The sequence below is a fragment of the Podarcis pityusensis genome (assembly GCF_964106645.2).
Source record: "Podarcis pityusensis genome assembly, chromosome: 7".
In the NCBI taxonomy this organism is placed as follows: domain Eukaryota; kingdom Metazoa; phylum Chordata; class Lepidosauria; order Squamata; family Lacertidae; genus Podarcis; species Podarcis pityusensis.
The window spans coordinates 68,717,105-68,738,976 of NC_138031.1; the positions used below are offsets into that span (position 1 = coordinate 68,717,105).

A 21,872-nucleotide genomic window follows, 5' to 3' on the forward strand; every position below is an offset into this window, starting at 1 on the left:
TTCACCACTGTGGAGAACAGAATGGTGAACTAGATGGACCTTCAACGTAACCCAACAGGACTCTGAGGATGTCTGAGGCATAAGACTTTCTTGAATAATCAGCAAATCAATTTAACACCAATCCTAAATGTCCTCAGTTGCTATGTATCATAGCTGCTGTGAAACCTGCTTGAATGTGTCACAGCCCTTACCTGCTGCTAATAAACATAGAAATAATGCTAATTCAGTGACAAGATTCTCATTTGTGGCTTTGTCGAGTTATGTTGTATGTAGTCCCAGTGTTGTCTTCAGATCTTCGAAAAGTTTTTCATGTTTGTCCACAAAGTTGAGGCTTCATGGTGTGAATTCCAGACAACCTGTTCCTTGTTTCTTTGTGGGGAGACCAGATGATGTTGACCACTTATGGAGCATTCTGATTGGTTTGTGGGGGAGGTTAGATGACGTTTCATACAAGCAAGAGTTGCCTTATGTTTCCCAGCACATTTCCCCATCACTTTCCTTACTGCAAAAAGTCTGATCTCTTCAGGAGGCGGGTTTGTTTTTCAGGACCTCCCAATCAACTATAGTTGTGCAACCTGAATTTGCGGGTGTGTGATCAAATCCCATCTGAAAAAATAATGACAGTCTGGAAGCACCCAGTCTCTCTGCATTTTCTTTACCTCCCAGAGTAGCATGAAAATGTGTTACTGAATCAGACCCAAGAGTTCATCTGCTTCAGCATTCTGACTGTGGCCAGCCAGATGGTCACTGAAACCAGATGAAGTATTTTTTGTGAGCTTGTTGTTCCCGTACCCAGTTCTGTTTCTACTCAGTTTATATATACGCTTAACTTCTTTAAATGAACTTTCCCCCTTCATGGGTTGAGAGGCACATTATACAGCTGTGTCTCTTTTAATTACAAATGCCATTTTTTAAAATAAAAAAATAAATCTGCAGTGCCCTAGCAAGCAGGAAAACAGCAGGCGAAGCCACATTTGCTGCGACTGCATGACTCAAATTAGTCTTTTGGGGTAAATGGATATAAAGCAATTAAGGTTGTGGCTGTAGCAGCAATACACGTGTGCCAAGAAAACTCTTTGTGAAACAGATACTGATGAGGACAAAAAGGTGTAAGGTTTGCAGATACTCTGGCCATTATTCCATCTAGCTCAATATTGTGGCTCTCTAGGATTTCAGAAAGGAGTCTTTGCTATCTGTGGTTGGAGATGCCAGAGATTGAGACTTCCTAAGTGTAAGGCTCAGTGCGAGAGCATCTACCTTGCATGTGGAAGGGCCAAAGTTCAATTCCTGGCATCTCCAATCTGTCCCAGTCTGAAACCTTAGAGCAGGGGTCAGCAAACTTTTCCAGCAGGGGGCCGGTCCACTGTCCCTCAGACCTTGTGGGGGGCCGGACTATGTTTTGAAAAAACATACGAACAAATTCCTATGTCCCACAAATAACCCAGAGATGCATTTTAAATTAAAGGACACATTCTATTCATGTGAAAACACACTGATTCCTGGACTGTCCGCAGGCCAGATTTAGAAGGCGATTGGGCCGGATCCGACCCCCAGGCCTTAGTTTGCCTACCCATGCCTTAGGCAGCGGTTCTCAACCTGTGGGTCCCCAGATGTTGTTGGACTACAACTCCCATCATCCCTGAGCTCTGGCCTTGCTAGCTAGGGGTGATGGGAGTTGTAGGGGACCCACAGGTTAGAGAGATGCTGTCAGTCACTGATGGGCCAATGTTTCTGCCAGTGAATGGTTCCATTGTCTCCTTGTGTTTATGCAGTACGTATTTGTTGATTTTAAGGAATGGCTAGCGATAGTGGTTGGTGATTGGTTGGGTGATATTGTAAGAAGAAGAAGAGTTTGGATTTGATATCCTGCTTTATCACTACCCTAAGGAGTCTCAAAGCAGCTAACAACTTCCTTTCCCTTCCTCCCCCACAACAAATACTCTGTGAGGTGAGTGAGGCTGAGAGACTTCAAAGAAGTGTGACTGGCTCAAGGTCACCCAGCAGCTGCATGTGGAAGAGCGAGGAAGCGAACCCAGCTCACCAGATTACGAGTCCACTGCTCTTAACCACTACACCACGCTGGCGATCAAGTGGGTGGTGTGTTTGTGGTGGAAGTGTGGGAATAGAATGGGATGTGTGCTATTGAATGATAGCCTGGATAACTCAGTCGGTTAGAGCGTGGTGCTGATGACTCAAAGGTTGCTTGTTCGGTCCCTGTATGGGACAGCTGCATATTCCTGCATTGCAGGGGGTTGGACTTTGATGATCCTCAGGGTCCCTTCCAACTCTATGATTCTACAATTCTATGAGTTGCGGGTACAGTCATACCTTGGTTCTTGAACGGAATCTGTTCCGGAAGTCAGTTCGACTTCCAAAAACATTTGAAAACCAAGGTGTGGTTTCTGATTGGCTGCAGGAGCTGCCTGCACTCAATCAGAAGCCACGGAAGCTGCGTCGGACATTCGGCTTCCAAAAAACGTTCACAAACCAGAACACTCACTTTCGGGTTTGTGGTGTTCGGGAGGCAAAACGTTTGAGTTGCAAGGCGTTCGAGATCCAAGGTACGACTATATTGTATTGTGCGGCATTAGGATGCGATGTGTGTATTAGTCAGTGGGGCAAATGGGGCATTTTGTGGGCTGGATGTAGAATCGCTGGCCCTAAACATGTTTCACAATGTGCTGCTATGTTTTCGTTTTGGGAGATTGTATTGCATTGCATTGCAGTTTCACAGTTCCATTATTGTATTTGTTTTTCATTGTTGTATTTGTTTGTTTTTGGTGAACTGCTTCGAGACTATATTAAGTATTACGCAGAATATATAAATATATTAAATAAGCAAACATCCTATGCATATTTACTCAGAGGTCAGTCCCACTGTGTCCAAAGGCTTTTACTCCCTAGTAAGTTCACTTAAGAATGCAGTCTTAGGCTGTAACCCAGTGTACACTTCCATGAATGCAAGTCCCGTTAAACTTAGTGAAATATTTCTAAGTATGCATGCATGAGATTGAGCTACATATCATTTCCTAAACCTTCTCCTGCCCGTGATGCAAAAGAAGCGTTTTAGATTCTTCTTGCTTTTACTATCTGTTGTTTTATTAAATTGTGGCTTGGGAAATCTATTTTGGTGACGAGTTTCACTTTTTGTGTACTTTCAGATCTGCCTTGCATGCTCTTGCATGTTAATGCTTTGGATAGGCCTACGCTTGAATTCTACACACATCTCAAAAAGAATGTAGTCAATATGGACAGTCTGCAATTGCACCATTGGGTGGCACTGTGGTTCAGCAAAAAAACCCCACGATATTGAAGTTCACCGAGGCAGCATTTCGAAACATACTGAAATACACCTTGCATGTTGTGAGACCAATCTAGTTGTACTTTATATGAACCACCCGCTTCAGTTCTGTACTCATGTGGGGTTGCCAAAGGGGATGTGGTGGCAGGAAACAGATGTGTGTGGAGTTAGGTCCAGATGAAAAGGAGCAAGGGAAATATGGGCACTTCAGCCCCTTCGCTTTTGGATGATGGATTCAGCATCATCAAAGAGTTTTCTTATGTAGCCTAAAAGTGCTATTCAGTATCCCAAGTGACTGTAGCTGCTGAAAATAGTCTGTTGGTGGCTCAGTTCTTATGTAATGTTGGGTTGCGGGTGGCGCTGTAGTCTAAACCACTGAGCCTCTTGGGCTTGCCGATCAGAAGGTTGGTGGTTCAAATCCACACAACGGGGTGAGCTCCCGTTGCTCTGTCCCAGCTCCTGCCAACGTAGCAGTTCGAAAGCACACCAGTGCAAGTAGATAAACAGGTACAGCTGCAGAAGGAAGATAAATTGTAGAGTTGGAAGGGACCATGAGGATCGTCTAGTTCAGCCCCCTGCAATGCAGGGATCTTTTGCCCAATGTGGGACTTGAACCCACTACCTTGAGATCAAGAGTTTAAGTTAGGAATGTGATATCCAAAAAGGCCATGCATTTATTTCATCGAAATCACTTAAACACACACATCTTCTGGTGTGAAGTGGATAATTTCCCTTTCCCATTTCCCTCCCACAATGCAGGCCACAACCCATAGATCCAGGACAATCAGTCTCATCCAGAAATGTCTGCAGTTGGTTCCATCGCAATCAGTTTCTGCAGGAAGGCAGTGTTTATGACAGGGCAATAGTTGTTGCAATCCATTGAGTCTAGGGCTGGCTTTTTCAGTTGTGGCTGCACTACTGCCTGCTTGCTTAATGCAAGGAAGCATTTGCAGTTCCCTGGAAACACCTGATCAACCTTCCCTGACTCAATTTCACCAGCTGTGATGGCTGGGATCAAGAGGCCAGGGTTGTCGATGCAACGCTCATTGGTGTCTGTACACCAGCCAGTGCCTGCTTTGGTGCCCACAGAGGCCTTCCTCCTGTCCATTATACCTGTAGAAATGTGACTTTCAGCTCTTTGTATAGCTCATACTCCGCTTTGGCTGGACACCAGGACTATTAGATATCAATTGTAATCGGATGCCACCCTTTCCTTCTGTTATGGTTGCCACACAGACTGCACAAGGAGAGGAGAGGGACCTTAGTCTTCGCTGAGCAAGTAGTGGTAGATCGAGTATGTGAAGGATTTTGGGCTGAGGGGAGCATGAGAGGGAAATCTGGAAATGAAGCCCCCCGCATCCAGCCCACTTGGTGCCCTCATTTGTGGCAGCAGATATGTCTTTGAGTGACCTTTTGAATCAGATTGAAGTGGGCTTTTAAAAAAAATTGGAGGGGGGGGGGCTGAGGAACTGATGGGAGAGATTCCCCCCCCCCACAAGTCCATCTGCCTTTACAGAAGCCACTTCTCCTGGCTGAGAGTGAACAGTTAACTCTTCCTGCCTGTTTTGAGGACAGGGGCTTATAGCAGAACGCATAAACCCCGCCTTTTGAAGCACCTATCACCACTTTCTCTATTTGTCTGTCTGTCTTTCTGTCCGTCTGTCATCTAATGGCTTCACAGTAAAAATGATGCTGCCTTTCTTCTTCTTATAATCTATTTATGAGGTCCTTTGTTTATTTGAGGATGCCTCTGGGAGGAGCTGTTCTCCTGATCTTTTTGGATCCTCTGATGGTACTGCTACTATCTGGAGCAGTTTTGGAATAACGAAATACGTTTCCAGTGCCTCTTGCTAAGAAGTTAAATTATGATACAACCAGGTTTGAGAGGGTAGCATGCTGTAGTTACTATACAATAAAAGCAGTTGGCTAATTCCCCCTCTATATTAATATATTTGTGAATATTTTGTTGCACAGATTCCATGCATATGTTCCCAGAATTCTACTGCAGGAATCGCAGAACGTTTCTCATAAACAGTAGGATAAATTACAGTAGCTTGGAACTAGAATGGGCTAATGAGAAACAAGATGGAGGTGTTAGCGATTTTGGGGGAACTCCAGGGTTTTAAAAAGTGCAAGGTACAACCCAAGGGGAAACCTCTCAAAAAAACTTGATTGAGGATTAGCAGGTTCAATAGCCACATAATAGCATGTCTGTTGGAAATTGGGGGGTGGGACACACATAGAACTCGTTGGGGTGATAGCTGAATGGACAATGTTGGAGGAAATCAAGGCTGGCTGGAACCCTGAGCAAGAGCTTCCTCTGCTAGGTAGTGAGCATATGCTGCAACATTTTATTGCAGACCTAGTCATGGGATTTCAGTGGGAGATGCTGGAGTGTTAGGAAATGTTTTTGGCTTGGGGACGCCCAAGAGTGAAAAGAATTTATGAAGCCCTTGCATACTCAGTGGACAGGGGCTAGGGGTGTTCTGACAGTACCTCGGGGTACTGTACCTCGGGTTACATACACTTCAGGTTACAGACTCCACTAACCCAGAAATAATACCTTGGGTTAAGAACTTTGCTTCAGGATGAGAACAGAAATTGTGCTCCAGTGGCGCGGCAGCAGCAGCAGCAGGAGGCCCCATTAGCTAAAGTGGTGCTTCAGGTTAAGAACAGTTTCAGGTTAAGAACGGACCTCTGGAACGAATTAGGTTCTTAACCTGAGGTACCACTGTAGTGTCTTTGCACGTGGATCAGAGTTATAGGCTGGATCTAGACACACACACACACAAAAAACGTTTCAGGAAAACACGTTGTAAACCTCATAATGGGAAATCATGTTGGTGAAAAACTCCAGAGCGCCATCTGGTGACATGGTGTTATAACGCATTTAAATGCATTTTCTTTACTGATGTAGCTGACTCCATAGTCCAAATCATAGTTATGGTCACTTATGATTTAGAGGTTCAGGAGGGAAAACCCCACCCCTACCATTGCTAATCATGGTGGAGGAAGTAGAGTAGCTCATTCAGGTGAAGGAAAACTCTGGTCCTAAACCTCCGCTGCCTTGTGGGATATATTTGGGAGAAGAAAAGGCTAAGGAGTATACCCTACACCAGGCATCCCCAAACTTGGGCCTCCAGATGTTTTGGGACTACAATTCCCATCATCCCTGACCACTGGTCCTGTTAGCTAGGGATGATGGGAGTTGTAGTCCCAAAACATCTGGAGGGCTGAGTTTGGAGGTGCCTGCTGCACACATTTCTGGAATGGAGTCCCTAAGACAGTTGGATGACACCTTGAACACCTCCTTATGGCAACTCCTACAGCCCAGCTGGTGACAAACGTATTGCTCTGATTTACTTTGGACCATGTCAGTGAGGATGAGAGAAGGGTCTTGTCATCTGGGCAGCCCAGGACCTCCATACACATTGCCCGGGCTTGTGCCCTGGGGAGATCGCTCTGGTGCTGCTAACAGCCATTTGACTTCACCCCCAGAGGCACACTCCACTGTCTCTTGAGACAGATGGATGCCAAAAACAACAAGCAGAATCAGCTAGCAGTTAGGCAAGTCCACTGTGCAACAGCGCTTTGCAACCCCTTCCAACTAAAAGTACCCCCGACAAAAAGAGCTATTTTGAGTTGCATTTCTTTTACCATCCCGATTAGAACAACATCTGTGAGTGCCTTAAGAAGAAGAGCTTATGAAACAGAAGTATCAGACAGCAAATAGAGAATTTGCAGCGCCAGGAGTCTTGAGGCAATTAAGAATATACAACTGCCGCTTTAGCTCCCACTTGGAATATTTTATAATAGCTGTGTTTTCTTCAGCCCCTCTCCCCAATTTCGAGTTGCATAGGAAATGGCATTGTGCAAAATACTGCAAATTGCTATGCTTCTGTGCTCAAACATAGTTTCTAGCAGAGGGAAAAATCCTTGTCTGACCTTTGTGTGGTTGCGATTCATTTCCTTAGGGCGAACAGCTGTTTGGTAGCAGTTGCTGCCTTTGAATATACTGATGCGACAGTGTTCTAAAAAAACACACAAACCCCACACAAAATAAATGGCACACTCATCGTTGCAGTAACTGCAATAACTGAGTCTAGTGAGCCAGAATCTTGGATAGTATAAAAACAGGCATATTGTCAATACTGTGTGACATCAAATGGTCGTTCCTCTGCAGCGTTTTGTAGAGGGATAGGGCATAGGCAATGGTCTTCCCTCAAGGCAGCATAAGACTTTTGACAGATCTCATGACGACAAGCGGAGGGGCAGATTGCAACGGCCTTTGGAGTTTCACTCCCTCTGTAATATTAGCCCCATTCAGGCCTTTAGCCTGATACTTAGGGGTCTGGGAATGTATATACTGCCCCCACCTTACTTCCTGCCATGCACAACCTCCATGTGTTTCTTATTAAGGTGCAAACGGAGCTTCTATGCATGCTTACCCGAGTGTGTAACATTACTGCAGTCAAACCAGTAATTCATGTTTTGCCAGATAGGCACACGGAGGGGCTGAGGCTCACAGAGCCGTCCTGTAAATTTCCTAGAAAGAACTTTGTGAGATCACTTCCTTTGTCTTCCTTGGCCGGAAACTGTAACAATACATAATTCCTGCCTGCCTGGGAATCCTCCCCTTCCTTCATCATGCTTCCAAGGTGATCACATGTGCATCTCTGAGCCCTGCAGCTCAGACACCTTTTTTGAACGTTCTGTTACTTAAAGGTAAAGGGACCCCTGACCATTAGGTCCAGTTGTGGCTGACTCTGGGGTTGCGGCACTCATCTCGCTTTATTGGCCGAGGGAGCCGGCGTACAGCTTCCGGGTCATGTGGCCAGCATGACTAAGCCGTTTCTGGCGAACCAGAGCAGCACACGTTTACCTTCCCGCCGGAGTGGTACCTGTTTATCTACTTGCACTTTGACATGCTTTCGAACTGCTAGGTTGGCAGGAGCAGGGACCGAGCAATGGGAGCTCACCCCCTCACAGGGATTCGAACAGCCGACCTTCTGATCGGCAAGTCCTAGGCGCTGTGGTTTAACCTTTTGTTACTTACCTGGTCGTTTTAAACCTGCCTTCATTTTGCTACTGTAACTGCTGCTTCAAGACCCTAGATTATATAAGCAAGCACTACTTTAGTTGCTTCGTAAAACGAAGTGTGTGTGATTACTGTTTTTAAGCGGGGGGAAAAGGAGTAATACTAGGAAAATCCAGTCTGCCTTAAAGCATCCTGGATTATTGTTTGAAGGTTAAATCAACCTTGTCTCAGCTTCTGAGTTTAAGCTGCCAAGGATGGTACTCACAAATGTGACCGAGGAAGAATAAAGAAACAATATATCCTCTCCCTAGTGCCTAAATCCATTCCTACAGTGGGGACATTGAAAGTGAGGCTTGTAGGTGTCGCCCTGCACCTCTGAACTCTTTTAACCATTGTGTGTTCAGGCTAATGCCCCAAGACAGCTTCTGACATGGGCAAAATAGGCCAGAGGAAGTGTGAAGCAGCTGTTCTTCCTATTCCCTACCCACCTTTGCAGTGGTATGGTTCAGACACCAGCTTATCACCACAGTAAGAGGAGGTTGTGGAGGCTTCCTTTGTAGCAGAAGTAGCAGCTCTGATGAGGGAGTTTTTGTTGAAGACATTTGCTAGGAGAGAAAGAGTTGTACTTGCCCTCAGTGACCCCAAGGCCTCTCAGCCTTCCGGTCAGCTGCTATTTGACATTGTCAAAAAACTGTCATGTTAATTGTGTCCACACTCCGATTTTATATCACCTGAGGCTGACCCTTTCGTTAGACAAACGGAGGTAATTGCTTTAGGTGGTTGGGGCTCATGGGGGCAAATTAGCAGCCTGCTCTATCTACCTAGCTCCCCATTGACTTGGTTGTGATGCCATCGCTGCCCAGCTCTTGTAGGGCTCTCTAGGCAGGTTTTAATTGTTGGGAGGAAGCACGTGGAACTGAAGGGAAGTGCTGTTTTAGACCTGTGTGTCACATATGGCATTCACCTGTGCCACCTTTTGAAAGTGTGGATTGCGTAAGCGTTTTGTGACATTGCATACGGGGAGCAATACGCAGGGTGAGTTGGCGGGGGCTGAGCCTTGAATTGATAAAACATCCAAAACACCATCTTCATATATTTTTTTCTTTCAGTTTAACTTTTATTAAAAGAGGTTCTAAGGTACTGTACTGTATCCAGCACATTATATTTATTACCAAAATTATTAACAAATATACAAAACTTATATATGGAATATTTATTACATCCGTTTATTCCTCTATAATACTGCATTTGTTCAAGTAGGTTACCTACAGTGTAAACTTCCCTCAGTTTGATCTCGCATAGTTTGGGAAAGCCCCTCTTAACCCCATATGGTTATCATATAATTTTCTTTTCTTTATTTGGCTTTCACTGGTTGTATCTGATTTTCACATTTGGCACATGGAAGAAACATCAACAGTGCAAAAAGAGGCACCCCCCCCCCCGGTTTAATTCCGAGTCACAGTTTTTAAAAGCTGATGAGACTCAAAATACATTAATTTGATATTAGTATTAATGCATATGACACACAGGTCAGTTGTTACTCAAGCTGAGTGCATTCAACTGCTTCCCACATCCCATCACTCAGACTCTTCTGCTGTGCAAGATTGCAAAAGCCAGGCCCCTTTTTGGGGAGCTGAAGGGCTCTTGCTGGTGACAGAAACCCCCAGTTTCATGTTTTTTGTTCTATTGTCTTGTGCCTTCTTGAATTTGCCAGCAAGCGACCGCTTTGTAAACCGAGTTAGGAAAGGAGGGCATCCTCCACTGGGGAAGGCTTTCTGCAGACAATTTCCTCAAGAACTGAAAATTACGGGTCTTTGCACCCAGATGCAAAGAACATAATAAGCTGTCATGGGTTTAAAAAAAAAAAAATCTGCAAAAGAGAATAGTGTCATTCTATTTCAGGAGTGCAGCTTTCAAGTGTAGCCATTAAAATAAAGAACCACCCAGGAAATGCTCCCACCCCACCCCTTTTCTTTTCTGTTTCTCGTCGTTTACAAATGTAGCTTAATGTAACTGAGTAAAGCTGATCCAGAGAGAGCTCTTACTTATTTCCACTCCTCTTCCGCATTCTCCCTCAAGCACCATATTGCTATTTGTAGGAGGCCACCGCGCCCGTGTCCTCAATATCTGATTGAGTACAAATTCAGATGGCTGCGCCGAGTACCCGAGTAGTACTCTGCCTTCGCCTCTTTGTTACCAAAGGGCCCCGTTCCCTTCTGTGGCGCCGTACATTTCGGCCAGCTTTTTGAAGCGGGGCCCCCAGTCCGTCAGATAGTCGTAGCTCTGCTCTGAGTCCGTGGATGCAGACTGCAAGGAACTGAGCGACTCGGCCACAGAGCCGTTGCCCTCAAACATGTACGTCTGGAGAGAGTCAAAGGGAGGGGCCCAGAGGTCCATGTCAGCTTCGTAGAGCTTGGCCAACACGTAGCTATGAACGCTGCTGTCCACCGTGCAGGCTTGAGGAACGTATCTGGAGAGGCTTTCGATTTCCGGCATCATGTCCTGCCTGCTCTTCAGCACCACTTGAGCCTCCCTTGGGTTCCACAGGGCCGCGATGTCAAAGGCCTCCGTGTCTTCCTCCCCACCCCCCTCGTCGTCGTACCGCACGATGTTCTCGTGGATGTTCTCGTCTTCGTCGATGATATACGGCTGCTTCCTGTGCCTTCTCATGGACAAGATCAGCAGTACCAGCACTAGAGGGAGCAAGCCAGAACGCAAGACTTTTAGAGCACAGTCAGCATCACAGTGTCCCTCGGCCAAAGCTGAAGGCCTCCACAACAGATGCTGCCCACCCTTTCCCACCGACCATTCTTGCCCTTGATGTAGCAGCAACATCCATGGTGGCAAAGGACAGAGCAAAACCAAACAGCATGTAAGTGGCAGGACTGGGCAATATTTTAGGATGGGTGCACAGCATTAGACTTAAAGCAAGCAGTATTGAGGGATGCAGATTTTACCCTGGGGGTATCTGCTACCTCTTTCTGTGCTAAATGCTAAGGGAGTGCTTGCTGCATTTACCTTCTCAGTTATATCTAGTTCATGGAAAGGTCAGTTGAGTTTTGCAGATCGCTTCTAGTTCCAAGCAGGCATTTTTTTGAAGGTCTCATTAACACTGTGAACATAACCCAGTTTTCATGAAAAGGGAAATGTCAATTGCAGCTTGAAAAACAGGATGCCCAAAATGCCCATGGCCACTTTCAAGGCCAAACAAGTCACTTGCCACCCCATACAACGGTGAATTATCGTAGCTATTGCTTAGGGTTATGGTAGCAAAACTGTACCTGCAAGTTGCTGGAACATGCCCTAAATCAAATACAAGTCAAATCAACTAAGAATAGTACTTTACACAAAACGTTAATGAGAAAGCCTTTTTGAAAGCTTGCCTATTTTTAGAACATTGCTTTTATTGGCACTGCATTCTAGTAAGCATGGTAGCCGCCTCTATTGTGCCTGAAGAACAGATGGTGTTACTCAATTTAAGAAACAGTACGTATATTTACCTAGCAAGACAAAGATGCAGGCTAGAATGGCAATAAGAGCTCCTCTACTCAGGCTGACAGGGAGCACATAGGCCTCTGCATTGCAGGACATCACAAGACCCTTGTCGTCGCAGCTGCAAACGTGAATGGTTACCGTTCCAGTGCTACTCAGCATGGGACGTCCATTATCAACTATCAGGATAGGAAGGTAAAAGATGTTCTGCTCATGCTGCCGGAAGCCTGATCTCCTGGTTAAAATCCAAGCTGTGTTGTCTAGAAGGCGGGGAAAAATAAAAGATGTCAATATTGATTTGCAATGTAAAAAAAAAAAAAAATCAATTGGAGGTAGATGCTATTAAACTATTTTGGATCCATACATTTAGAATACTAGATTTACTTTGGCCTGCTGCTGCTGTGCGTACCTTGTGTGAATGTGAATGTGGGCAGAGGAGAGAAAATGAAGCATGTGACAAAATGCTAGAGAAACACACAGCTCTAAGATACTAGGATTTGCACACGGACATGCACACTAAATTCAGACCCTTTTCTATCTTTACTATCAAATTTGTGCTTCCACTTGCTCAGACGTTGGAGGGTGTACATTTGACCGAAGTAGAGGGCTTGGGGTTGAGCTGGAGTTTAGCTAGATTTATTGTCAAAGTCTCCTGATGGCTAAGCAGGATGAAAAGCAAACCAAGGTGGTTTCTTAGAGGTTAGCAGCATTTATCCCTTTCCATCCCTTTTATTTATTTTTTTGACAAGCTTAATGTCAGGGCAGGCATCTGGTGCACTGACCGCTATGGAAATTTCCAGGCTTGTTGACAGATTGACAATTCAAGTGCAATGCATTTGTGCCAAACCTTGTTTGCGCACGATAAGATGCCACAGTGATTTGATGCCATAAGTATTGTTTGCAAGTAACATGATGGGATAAGACATGGATGTCAGAAATCTAAGCACTCTCTCTTTTTTATGTTTCAGCACTGGATAGCGGCCATTGCAGTATTCTATCACTTAAGAGAGACAGACATTCCCCTACCGAATTGGCATGAAAAGTAGGTATCTCTAAATACTGTATCTACTGAAATCTACTCTGTTGGAAAATGTTTACTTGTGCCAATTCTGTACCCATACATACACTGCCAAGACTGCTAGCAAAACAACCTGCTTTGGCATGGCCAGGTAATAACAGACACGAGTGCTGTTCATATAAGTCTTGTCCAGAGAGCATAAAGTTACATCCCTTGCCAAGAGTGGTCAATAGTGGCGGTAGCAACCATATAATATGGGTGCTGAGCACTTGCATACACTGCTGCAGTGACACGGATCCTGACCGAAGGGAACTAGCAGTTTGGTGGCAGACGCATTGCAGTGGTAATGCATGACCTGGGCGGGCAAATATACAAATTTTTTTGCGAGCTAGAATGATCGTTCTATGCATCTGAAAATTGATTTTTGTTTCTGCAAAGTCAACCCTGGCACCATTGGTGAGGGCCAATCAGTGTATATGCCCACTTTATAGCGATAGTTATTGAAGAGTATTTGCACTGTACAGTGCAGGGTGCAATCCTACAGGGCCTGGGAGTTCTTGAGTTCATAGAATATTTTGGACCTCTCTATGAGGGCAGAGGGGGAGGTCCTGATACCAGAGGTCCTCTCTGGTTAGCAGCAAAGGTTTCCACTGCCCTGCCTGTCCTGGGGCTGAAAATGGGGTGGCTTGGTGACAGTGCTGAAGACCAGTCTGGGGCCAGCAAGGATCTCTAGGATCCTAAATTCCTATATCAGCCTAAGAGATGGGGGACTTATTTCCCTCCTAGAGGGAGAGAATGTAGAAGGGGGGGGGGGAGGCACAACCCACCAAGACTTAAGAAATAGTGGGAGTTCTACCACAAACTCTCCTGCCCCATTTTTTTGAAAAAAAATAATTAAATTTTATTTTAATTGCTCTACTGATTATAAAGTAATAAATACCAAAGTTTCTATTTTATTCTGACATCTAGCATTTCTAAAACCAAACGTTTTCCTGATTCACTGTTCTGAGATCCCCCCCATTTAAAAGATGACAAGGGTTCAATGTTTAAATGAACATTTAAGTACCACAGGTCAGGACCAATATCTGCTCTTGTGACTGATACAATGGCTGTGCTTGAAAACTGGTCTTCAAAACAAAACACAAGGAACAGCAATTCACTCATTGCTCTCACTCCAAATTACACCACTTGTTTGCTTGGTGGCAGTAGGAAGTACATCTGATGCTGAGAATTCTCCCCAAATTTCTCTCTCTCAACACAGTGCCTCAAGGTTGAAGTGAGCCTGGATCACCCAATGCTGTAGTGGTGGTTTCTTTCAACCTCATCAGCAACGCATGTTCAAAAAAAGGAAGACAGGGTCACAGTGTGTTCTAGCAAGGCAATGCCCCGGAAACTCTGGCAGCTGTTTCAAAATAACTGATATAGGCAGCTTAGTGCTAGAACATGCTGATGCAAGAAGACACCTCTTACTTACTGAAGTAGATTTTCATTTTGTTATCTAAGGAGAGAAGATCTGCTAATATTCAGAATTTTTCAAAACATTTAATATGCAGTTCCTCTGAATAATTAGATTATTCCTTTGTCCCACCGAATGCCCAGGTTTCTACAATGAACAGGACTGCATTCATATCTATCCTCTGAATTTAAGCGGCAGGGGGCCAGCCCAAGACATTTTGCTGCCTGAGGCAGAGAAGCGAGTGGTACCTTGGGTGTAGTATGCAAGGCTGGCCAAGTTGTTTTGGCACCTGAGGCAGAAAATACCAGAAATGCTTCTAAAACTCTCTAGCAGTTAAAACAAAAAAACCACCCCCTAAATTAATTGTTGTTAATTTTGTTGCCCTTTCTTGACTTCCAAATACAGCTGCCTGAGGAAGCCAACTTACTTTGCTTAATGGTACGGCCGGCCCTGCTTAGAGGAACCCCAAATAGAGGACCAGCTATGCTGGGGAGGGACTGGGTGAAAAGGAAGTGTACAGCATTCACAGTGACATGCTGATCAGCCTTTCAGATGATGTATGTAATAGAATCACTTTATTGCAATGGGCAAACGCTAAACGGAATAGCGCTCTAACAATCCAAAGAAAAACTTATCTGTGTGAAAATTACATATCTGCTGTTGTGAAGAAAATATCCTGAACATTCTATGTCACTTTTCAGCAAGGTGAACCGTGATTGGATGTACATGGAAATAACTTGAGGCTTCATAAATCTCTATTCCCCCTGTTTTTCCTAATGTTACGAAGATTGTTTTCACCACTAGGTGATGCTAAAAAAAGGTAAAGGTAAAGGACCCCTGATAGTTAAGTCCAGTTGTGGACGACTCTGGGCTTGCGGCGCTCATCTCACTTTATTGGCCAAGGGAGCTGACATTTGTCCACAGACAGTTTTTCTGGGTCATGTGGCCAGCATGACTAATCCGCTTCTGGCGAACCAGAGCAGCACACGGAAATGCCGTTTATCTTCCCGCCGTAGCAGTACCTATTTATCTACTTGCACTTTGACGTGCTTTCAAACTGCTAGGTTGGCAGGAGCTGGGACCGAGAAACGGGAGCTCCCCCCGTCGTGGGGATTCGAACCGCCAACCTTCTGATCGGCAAGCCCTAGGCTCAGTGGTTTAGACAACTGGAGGCTTCATAAATCTCTACTCTCCCTGCTTTTCCTAATGTTATGAAGATTGTTTTCACCACTAGGTGATGCTGCAGCGCTGTTTATTTCTATGCCACCCCATTCCATACCATGCTAACAGCAAATGCAATTCTCGGAGTGCCAGTCCTTTTAATAATGATGTATCAGGTGCTTCAGTTTTTGTACCAAGTTCCCTTTTGCTGTGTTTGAATGGTTTTCACTAGGGTTTGGTGCTGGTTTTAGTTTGTTTTGCTAGGCTTCTGTGATTTTATTTCGGGCTATGTATGAATTAGCAGTTTAAAATGCAAGTGAGGCAGTTTTCCCCTGCTGAGTTTCAAGTCGCATCTGCCACATGGTTGCATGCACTAAAGAGGGGGTGTGGATGTCCTCACCTGGTGCACATTACCTGTTGGGTTTCCCTGTACCTGCAGCCCCCCCCCAACTCTTATTCGTGAAGTTGTCATCTCTGTGTGTGCTGTCACCTGCACATAACACAATGACTGTCTCAAATGCACGCACCTCAGCTTAACTGTGCAGGGAGTGTGTTGCTTACGTTTTCAAATCAGATGGAACCGAGGAAAAATGCATCCAACAGCAGTATGTCTCAAGAAACTACAAGGTAGATATGAACTGTGGCTAATGTTATGTTTTGCGTGGAAGCTGGTGTAAATGGAGATGTGTGTACATGGCCTTAAGTGTTCTGTTGTGGATTTTCTTTTATGGTTTATGCAAACCGCTCAGAGAACTTGGCTGGGTGGGCGATATAAAAGCATAAGAAATAAGTAAGTCTGAAATGGCACTATCCATGCATCAGGAGCAAAGTATCAAATTATACTTGAAATTATTAATAATATATATATTGTAAAAAAAGGAGTCAAAACACCCTCAAAACAGGCCACTGATGACTGAGCATTCTGGTTGACTTGCACTGGGTGGGGTAAAATGGAATGCAGTATCTTAGAACAGGACACTCCTAAGGCATATTATATGGAGGTCCTCTTGCGTTCTACTTGCCATTCCAACTGTATGCTTCTTTCTACACATGCAGTTGGAAGTACAGTGGATGCTCGGGTTGCGAACGTGATCTGTGCGGGAGGCACATTCACAACCCGCAGCATTCGCAACCCGCATGTCCGTGGGTCATGATTCGGCGCTTCTGTGCATGCACAAAGTGCAATTTAGTGCTTCTGTGCATGTGCAAGCGCCGAAACCTGGAAGTAACCCGTTCCGGTACTTCCGGGTTCGGTGCTGTGCGCAACCCGAAATCGCACAACCCGAAGCGTCTGTAACCCGAGGTATGACTGTATCTGCTCACTGGGTCTGGTGGTGGGTGAGGTTTGTGGCCCACTGTCATCTTGCAGCCACGCTGCTGTACCCCACTCCCTTGGTCACCACAGAGTTTTTCTGGGCTCCTGCCAAAACCCCCTTTTCAAATTGGCCTCTCTGTGGGATGGGGCAAGAGGAGCAGACTGGGACTGAGCAGGCTTCACTCCAGTCTGCTCCTAGAGGATAAAAAGGGGCCTCGTGCTGATGCCTGCAGGACAGTCAGCCCCAGAGCGTCACCCACCCAGCTCTTTCTCCAATATTATCTTTTTTTCCAGGCTGACCTTTTTCCTTTCCAGGTCCAGGGGCATTGCTACGGTCGGATTGCTGTTTTTCAGAGCCATGAAGATATTTCCCCTGCTCTTCAGGTTTTGTCTTCCTGGTAGCAATTGTCACAAATTTTGCGGTTTTAGGCCTTGGGTGGAATCCTTTAGTTCAACAACCAAGGAAGGGGTGTCGTGGTGACTCACCCTTTTTGGTGGTGGCAATATCAGGGTTCCCCATTAGAGGGGTCCTGAGGGGAGTCTCTGACCACAAGCACACAGCAGTGGGCCACTGAGCTCCCCTCAGCAATGCGGGAGGGGGCCAGCTGTGTAAAGGCAAATTTTGCAGGGTCCCCAGTGCCGGATTTACGAAAAAGCTAACGCTCTCTTGGGGCCCCCCCAAAAAAATTTACAGGAAAAACACACCTGGATGTACATTTCCAAAATATAATATAAAAAACAAATAAAATAAAACCTACATACAGCAACAGTGTTTTGTGTTGTGTATGGACCTATTAGGTCCATAAATTACCATATAGCGTATATTCAACACAAAAACCAGTGACAATTTGTTGTTGACAAGGGACAGGTGGACATATAAAGGGCCCCATTACCTTCAGTAGCTTAGGGCCTCATCACTAAATCTGGTCCTGAGTGTCCCCATATTCCCAATTGACCCTGTCTTGCCTCAGACCCCAGCTGGGGGCTGAGAGGGCTATACGCCCAATGCCTAAGCCATCTGAAATTTAATAAAGTTGTGGCCATTTTAATCCCAAATATGTTGTCATGTGTTTTCCTTGAACTGAGATCTGGCTCCCAGAGTGAGATGGGGACAGCATCTGGGCAGGCAAACTCCTCGCTTCTTAAGTACCTAGGAAATGCTGTTTTCCGTGCTCTGGGTGGGTGTGGGGAAAGAGCCAAATAATAACCCCCTAGATTTCCCCTGCAATTCCAGTTATAAGCCTGACCTTTAAAGCATTTTGAGCAGGGTAACATTCAGAGAAGGTGCCCACGAGCATGACAACAAGGCTTGAATTTGCACGGCATTGGCACATTTCCTCAAAATAAGAGAACCTGTCACTGAGAAATATGTAGACAGGGGGAAATTTCTGGATTAACTGTTCAAAGTGTAAAATAATATGTCATTTTATTGCTGCCCTTAAGGAGCAGGTGTCACTTGGCATCATTTGCAATGGCAGTCTCGTGACGCAGTGCTAAGTCCAAGCCTTCCAAGACCAACTCACTGCAGAAGACGTTAGTTAGCGAAACAAATGGGTGTCCGCTCCAATTACCTTGATTGTCCCTTAGAGTAAAGTTGGGGTTGTTAGCTGCCTCGGGAGCCAAGCTATAGTAGAAGTGCTGTCCCTCTTGTGGGTCGTCCTGGTCAATCGCGCTCACTGTCTGAATCAGCTGTAGGAGGGGAGAGCAAAACAAAGGGTCTGATGAGAGCTCCAGTGCAGGAGAAAGCTGTGTTTCAGGATTGCAAGGAAAAGCCAAGCCCAGATTCATCTTCTTGAGGGAGCAGGGATCTATGAAGGCAATCAATATGTTGCCAGAATCAATGGTGAGTGAAATGATTAAAAACAGAATGGGCGAACCTAAGCTGGCTAAAATATGAGAAGGGCAAATTAACATTTGGATGTCCCATAGACAGGAGACGGAGCGTATGCTTTGTGTGTAGGAGGTCACAGGTTCAGTCCCTGGTATGCCTGTGAACCTTCCCCAGCACGCCCCCTTTCTGATAGTTCAGTGGGTAGAGCTTGAGACTCTTAACCTCAGGGTCATGGGTTTGAGGCCCATGTTGGACAAAAGATTCCTGCATTCTTTGTGGTCCCTCCCAACTCTGCAATTCTGAGTCTATGACACTGGAGCTTTGACCTTGAGAAGGCCAGAGCTGCTGAGGTTATGGAGTGGGAGGCTTTCAGAATCTGTCTCCATCTCTCAGGGAGGAAGATCTGAAATAGCCTGTGGCCCTGAAGACGCCCACCAGGATCATAGGACTAAAGAAACTTTGCATGTAACTCTAGGAGACCTCCTAGACACAACTTCTGCTTCAAGAAGAGCCTTGCAAATCCAAAGGGTTGTGCCCAACGGTTGTATGAGCATGAAGGAACCTCCTGCAACTGAACTTTCTTTTCCCCCCTCCTGCCCTGTGCCTCACTACAAACCTTCTTCTGAGGGTCCAAGGGGGGCTGAATGGTAGGGGCTGCCCTGTAATGCAGCTGCAGTGTGAGAGGGGAACTGGCTGGAATTAAGCAGAGAGATCTTGCTCCAGCTCTGCTGCTATGAGACCTCTCTGTTTATTCTCCAGCTTTCTGGAGTTGGATTTTCAGGCTGCAGGAGGTGAGGACGAGGGGAAGAGAAAGACTGGTTGGATGAGCTGCCTTGGGTTAGTGCATCCACTGGATGCAACTCAAATACTTGCATGCTGCCAAAAATTGTAAGAGAAAGAGGGAGGTAAATCACTCATTCTGTATTTTCATATGAAGGATGCTTGCATGGTCAGATTTGTATTTAATTGCATTTTGGACTGGAAAAGGAGAAAAGAAAAAGTGCTGTTTCAACTTGTATCTAAATATAAAACAGGACCATGTGGGGACACCTTCACAGTAAGCATTAACCATGGAGAATGTCAGAGAAAGGTTAATATATGTGATTTCTTGCAGATGTAGCTGTGAATGAAATATGCAGAACTGAACTGGGTAGTGAGAAATGAGCTAAAAGGGAGTCAAAACAAATTCTCAATAGTTCTTTGGATTCAGGAACACAGGTAGCTGTTAAACAAACTCCATGCCCTGGCCGTACCTGCACCCCAAAGCCTGCATAATAACCCTGGAAGTAAAAGGACACAATGATTTAGCTGATCCAAGTTTAAGGGTCTTCTCTGGCATTCTGCTAGTTCACCCACCATTATTCCTCAACTCACTGGTAGCTCTGAAGCAGAAATATTAAGAGTCACTACTATGCCGGCATGGGACGCGGGTGGCGCTGTGGGCTAAACCACTGAGCCTTGGGCTTGCCAATCAAAAGGTCGGTGGTTCAAATCCCTGTGATGGGGTGAGCTCCTGTTGCTCGGTCCCAGCTCCTGCCAACCTAGCAGTTCGAAAGCACGCCAAAAATTGCAAGTAGATTAAGAGGTACCGCTCCGGCGGGAAGGTAAATGGCGTTTCTGTGCACTGCTCTGGTTTTGGTGTTCCATTGTGCCAGAAGCGGCTTAGTCATGCTGGCCACATGACCTGGAAAAACTGTCTGCGGAGTGGACAAATGCAGGCTCCGTTGGCCTGTAAAGCGAGATGAGTGCCACAACCCCAGAGTCGTTTGCGACTGGACTTAACTGTCAGGGGTCCCTTTACCTCTTACTATGCTGGCATTGCACAAAACATTAATTCATGGGTCCGAAAAGTGCTAATTTTCTAGAAAAAGAGGTGCCGGAACTCACCATGAATGCCACCCTCTTTCTGTCAGAATGGCAGTCGCATCCACCTGAGTTCTGGCACGTTCCCCCTGGGGAAAAAAGCCCTGGGTCCACAGGTAGTACCCTTAAATCCCTCTAATTTTGTAAGCTCAGGCTATACAGTGGAGTATTCACACAGAAGATGGTGCAGTTTTTCTTAGCTTCTCTCACCTGTCCGGCTTTAGCATTTTCACATACAAAAGCCTCGTAGAACCTGGAGAATTCTGGAGCGTTGTCATTCACATCCAGCACTCTTATCGTGACAGAAACACTGCCAACCTGCGAGGGGTTGTCTGAAAGAAGGTAGAACGAAGCAAAAAAAATCAGAGTGGCTTGGCCCTGGTGTATATTAATCTTGGTGCCATGCATTACATTTGAGAGTTGCGGTTGTCCAAGAAGAGCAGGCAGACCTGCAGTGCGTTACAGCACATGTTGAGCTCTTGAGGCTCTGCTTTCATTACTTGATGTGTCTAGAAGGTTCGAGCCCACCAGGGACAGCTGTGGGCAGAGGGATGGACCAGATGACCCTCAAGGACCCTTCCAACTCTGCAATTCTGTGATTCTATAAAAATTTTCTAGTGTGTTCAGAGGAGTAACTAGGCTCCTTTGCACCCTTGGCAAGGAGCTATATCAGTGTCCCCTTGCAAGGAGCTGTGTCGGCAACCCCCACCCCTTAAACCCTTGGCAAGGAGAAATATTGGTGCCCTCCCCCAAACGGCGGAGGAGCAAACTGGAGAATGTTTGGATGGCTGGGCAGGCTCCAAGCCAGAGTGGAGAGGCATGATTTTTGTGCACACACACGAGCCTGCGCCTTCGAGAGGGCCAACCTGCCCAGTCCCTAGGAATGCTCCTAAGTCTCTTACACAAAGTGCTTGTTGCATTTATGTATGAAAAATTGAAGAGTCAAACGTCTTCACAATTTCTGACTCAGATTGATAGAAAAGTGTTCCCACAGCACGATTAGTGTTTCTGAAAGTGTGAATTACGTAGGTTCATTTAAAAATGCAAACCAAACTAATTTCTTCCCCCATCGGATGAGAATGTGACACAGATAACTTTTTTTGAAAAAAATGACCCTTGTTTGCTGTAATGTCTATTTCCGGCCAGTGTTTCATACACTGAAACTCTAAATATGTACGGGGGCAGGAGGTTTCTCAGAAATGCCACAGTAGTTCTCAAGCAACAGTGACCCCTACGTTTCGGTACATATCTGAGACCCTAGTAAGCAGCTTTCCCTGCCCTAAACACGGGTTTATTACAAAATTATTTCTAGAGGCCACTAAAAAAAGCAAGCAAGCAGATGGTGATAACAGTCGCTTGCTACTGGCTCAAGGAGGTTTTGAACCAGTGACCTAGAA

The 21,872-nt window shown here is 45.5% G+C and overlaps 1 protein-coding gene and 1 long non-coding RNA gene across 4 annotated transcripts in view; one reads left to right on the forward strand and one right to left on the reverse strand.

Annotated features, from left to right (window-relative positions):
* Nucleotides 1-21,872, forward strand: part of LOC308482123 — a 72,301-nt gene that overhangs the window by 49,115 nt on the left and 1,314 nt on the right. The window contains exons 3-4 of one of the 2 annotated variants that reach the window (XR_013989059.1): nucleotides 12,800-12,873; nucleotides 14,111-15,209. This is a non-coding gene — a long non-coding RNA (uncharacterized lncRNA). Of the gene's footprint in view, nucleotides 1-12,799; nucleotides 12,874-14,110; nucleotides 15,210-21,872 lie in introns of those variants that run through there. The other variant, XR_013989058.1, reaches the window with a different exon arrangement.
* CDH20 (cadherin 20) overlaps nucleotides 9,433-21,872 on the reverse strand; it is a 162,873-nt gene continuing 150,433 nt past the window's right edge. For both annotated transcript variants that reach the window (XM_081014751.1, XM_081014752.1), the window contains exons 9-12: nucleotides 20,686-20,807; nucleotides 18,353-18,470; nucleotides 11,840-12,091; nucleotides 9,433-11,032 (exon numbers count right to left, since the gene is read on the reverse strand). In XM_081014751.1, coding sequence (XP_080870877.1) covers nucleotides 10,533-11,032; nucleotides 11,840-12,091; nucleotides 18,353-18,470; nucleotides 20,686-20,807 — 992 coding nt within the window. In that variant the 3' untranslated portion in view covers nucleotides 9,433-10,532. The remainder of the gene's footprint in view (nucleotides 11,033-11,839; nucleotides 12,092-18,352; nucleotides 18,471-20,685; nucleotides 20,808-21,872) is intronic.